Source organism: Enhydra lutris, unplaced genomic scaffold, assembly GCF_002288905.1.
Source record: "Enhydra lutris kenyoni isolate GAN:26980312 unplaced genomic scaffold, ASM228890v2 scaffoldscaffold89, whole genome shotgun sequence".
NCBI classification, from domain to species: Eukaryota; Metazoa; Chordata; class Mammalia; order Carnivora; family Mustelidae; genus Enhydra; species Enhydra lutris.
This window is the reverse complement of record NW_019154173.1, coordinates 2,259,931-2,263,614: the sequence shown is the minus strand read 5'-3', so window position 1 is coordinate 2,263,614 and position 3,684 is coordinate 2,259,931. Positions and strand designations below refer to the sequence as shown.

Sequence of the window (3,684 nt, the reverse complement as noted above, 5' to 3'; positions counted from 1 at the left end):
CGGCGGCGGCGGCGGCGGCGGCGGCGGCGGCGGCGGCGGCGGCGGCGGCGGCGGCGGCGCCCTTCCCCGCTTCCTTCCTTCCCGGCAGGCTCAGCGCTGTGGCTCCTGCCGCACACCCCCCTCCCCCCGACTCCTTCCCGCCGGCCGCCTGCCCTCTCCCCGCGCCGGAGCTAGCCGGAGCCGCGTCGCGGGGGTCTAGTCCCCACGGGACGCCGCCTGGCCCGGTCGTCCCACTCCCCAACTCACACCCCCGGTCCGAGCCCCCGCGCGTCCCGCTCCACTCTCCGTGGTTCCCAGCCCCATCCCGCTTCGCCCACCGGACACTCGCCGGCGCCTGTGCTCAGTCCTCTGGGCGCGCACGCCGCCGCCTCCCCGCCTGCCCGACTAGCGGGCTCCCTCCTCGTGCGCCCCGAAGCCCCGCTCTTGCCCACGCCCGGTTGCCCACCTTGGAGGCCGCCTCGAGCGAGCTCCGAGCCGGGCGTTCGGAGCTCCCCCGGGGCGGACGAGTCCGCCGGCAGCCCGACTAGCGAGCGGAGACGCTGCGCAGCCGGTGCCCGCGGAACAGCGGGGAGGGAGCCGCAGCGTGGCCGAAGGCGCGCCGCGCCCCTCCGGAGCCCCCGAGCCTGGCCGCCGCCGGCCAGCGGGAACTTTGCGCCCTTCCCTTCGCGGCTGCCTTCCCTCCCCGCACGGCTCCTGCGCGCCCCGGCTCGGGAGCGCGAGTCCCGCTTTCGCCTAAAACGTACCTGGCTAGGGGGCCGAAAATCTTGGAGAAGATCGCACCGAGCACGTGCTTCAGCGAGTGGCCCAGGGCGGCCAGGCCCCGAGTGAGCAGGGCCCGGCAGAGGGAGCCCAGGTCCCAGCGTCTCCTGAGGTCGTGCATCCGCCTGCGGCGGCCTCGGGGCAGCAGCGCGAAGAGAGGGGTGCGCGCGGCTCCCGCCAGGGAGGAAGACGCCTTTAGGGGCTCGTCCGGGAACAGCTGGGAGTTGAAGCCGCGAGACACACCCCTAGGAGGGCCCGCGCGGACTGAGGCGGCGACTGATCCGGGCCGGCTCGCTGCCAATTCGGCCTCTACTCTGGAATGCCGGCGGGGACAGGTGGTGCGGGCGGGCGCTCCTCGCTCCGGTTGCAGCGGCGGCCCGAGCGCCCGGGCTGCACACGCAGGCAGTGCCATTCCCCCCTTCAGGCAACTCAGGGTACTAAGGATCGGCAGCGAGCTTGAATTTATGTAATAATGCCTCACGCCTAAGAGCTCGAGCCACTTCACAAGCAGAGGACCTGGGTTTTCTCCTGTCTTGGGGAACGGAGGTCACTCCAGTGAGCGCATCACTCCACTTTGGCTGGTAATTTCAACCTCCCCTAAAATAGCAAAGGCGCAAATTGGACCTTTTCCCTCTCTCTTTGCCAATTTCCATTCTCCAGCGGAAGCGGGGGCATTTTCTGAAAAGGTAAGTCAGCATGAAGGAAAAGCATGAGAAAAAAAAAAAAAAAACGTTACAGAATGGGAATCTGAGCTTTTTCAGATCAGAGACTCACCCTTACTCCTCTCTTCTGGCTGAATCCCTGGCATCCAGCCCCGTGCCTACAGGAAGGCTTCACTCCAATACGGTTTAGTGAAGGAGAGATACATGACTAAATACTACATCAGAGTGGAGCCATCGAATCCAAGATGATATGGCAAATGAGGAAACCGAGGCCCAGAGAGGGAAAGACGTTTGCCCCAGGTCACACAGCAGAGCCCCTAAGTTTGGACCCAGATCAGGCACCATCCAACCCATTCCCTGACACGGACACCATCTCCTCTAATAAGTAGGTGCAGACCATCCTCAAGCCTCGGGGTTAAAAGGCTCTTTTTGGCTGCAGGAACCACAGATGGAAGGATGAACAAGGAAAGAGGGGCTGTCCCTTCAGGACAAGGTACCCGAAACTCAGGACCTCAGGACGCAGACTGTTCCTATCTGATTGATCAGGTGGGGCTTGCTGTCTGCAAAGGGAACATGGGGAGGGGGGACAGCAATGTTTCAGAGCAGAGCTGGCTGTCGGGGCTGAGGGAAGGGAGGAGAGTGAGACAAGTAGGGGGCTGGGGGCAAGTCCCTCAGGGACAGGATCTCCCAGGATCTCCCTCAGAACATTTGGTCCGTCTTGTGCAGTGAAGCAGCAAGTATTGGTCTGAGAATCTATCACATCTGTGCTGGGCAGCCCTCAGATAATCACTAGCCCCTCCTGAGTCTCAGGGTCCCCTTCTGTAAAATAAGACTCACTCCTCCTTTCTCACCATCTGGGTCACTGGCAGGATGATCCTTGGGCCATTTTACCCACGGTGTTTACCTGCTGCCCTGAGCTCAGATGTGCCCACTGTGTCAGTCACAGGCCACTTAAGGAAGGGGTCCTTTTCAGGCAACCTCACAGCTGTGCCCCCTGCCCTTAGCTCCCTCCGTGCTTCTCTGGTTCCAGCTGGACTTCCGTGTGCCCCCAAACCTACCGGGGACAGTGGGGGACCTTTGGCTGGCTCCAGGCAGGAAAGGTTTGGGAGAATCCTTCATTTCGGGCATTCCACCTGTCCCAGGGCTCCAGGGGGACATTCTAACCGATGAACTTGTGTAAAAAGAGTCAGGCACAGCAGCTTAGAAGATAGACATCTTGGCTTCCATAAGAGCTCCCCAACTCCCCTTGCCCCCAGGCTTGTAGGACCTGCCTGCTCCCCCCACCCCCCAGGATGGGTGAGGGTGTGAGCTAGAGGAGGGAGAAACCCTGGGGGTGGCCCCAGAGCTCAGCTTGCTGGCTGTCCCCACATTTTCTTCTTGGCTACCCACAGCAGTCAGCCTCTTTGGGCCAGTAGGTGGCTCTCCTCCCGGTGCCATATAATCAACCCCCTGCCCTCACACTCTTAAATAATGGCATTCTGGGGGGTCCCTGGGAAAACAGTTCTGGAATGGGTGGGTCACACGTTCTTGCCCCCAACAACTACTTGGAGTTTCTGGGATTGGAACCAGGGCCAGTGCCTCGGGTAGAGATGCAGGGAGGGAAGGCAACCAGTACAGGGGAAAATCGGGATTCACTCTTTCAGGTCATGAAAAGGAGGGTCAAGGTGGTGTTGGAAAGCCCAGTTTCTTGGAGATCCAGTAATGAATCCACACAAGAGCTTGCTGGAAGATATTCGCATTTACAAGCTTTTCCTCCACCCACCTCATGCTGTAAGAAAAAGAAATGAATCTGTCTTCCTACATCAGGGCTCCTGGAAGTGGAAGGAAATGTCTTTGAGGGGAGCCGGGGACCCCACAAGTCTCTGAGGACACTTCCTGGGGTGCAGAGGCTCCCTGCTAAGAAGAGGGAATTTTTCCTGTGTGTGTCCCGGGAGCCCTGTTCTGCTGAGGCCAGGCCTGGGCCTTGGCAGGAAGTTCCAAGGCCTCTTGCAGTCCTGGGCCAGGCCCACGTCCCAGAAGCCGGTTCTTCGCAGGAACTGAATAACAAAGATCCTAACACTTTAGAATCAGCCCTATTTGGGAGCTCAGGGCAGGGGCACAGAGTGGGGGAGGGCAAGCAAAGAGGGGAAGAACTGGCGGGGTTGTTGGGTCCTAGGTTTGACTTCTCTGAATTTCTTAAACAAGCTGAATTTCTACGTGTGTGCCTGTATTTGGGATTCAGTACTTGGAAGATGAGGAGCACTCCGCAAGCCGATTCGGGCTT

At 60.5% G+C, this 3,684-nt stretch overlaps 1 protein-coding gene across 2 annotated transcripts in view; it reads right to left on the bottom strand.

Moving 5' to 3' along the window:
* The window catches only part of LOC111162152 (heparan sulfate 6-O-sulfotransferase 2), a 270,709-nt gene extending 269,538 nt beyond the window's left edge, over positions 1-1,171 (bottom strand). For both annotated transcript variants that reach the window (XM_022526341.1, XM_022526342.1), the window contains exon 1: positions 744-1,171. In XM_022526341.1, coding sequence (XP_022382049.1) covers positions 744-1,171 — 428 coding nt within the window. The remainder of the gene's footprint in view (positions 1-743) is intronic.
* Between the last annotated feature and the right edge of the window lie 2,513 nt (positions 1,172-3,684).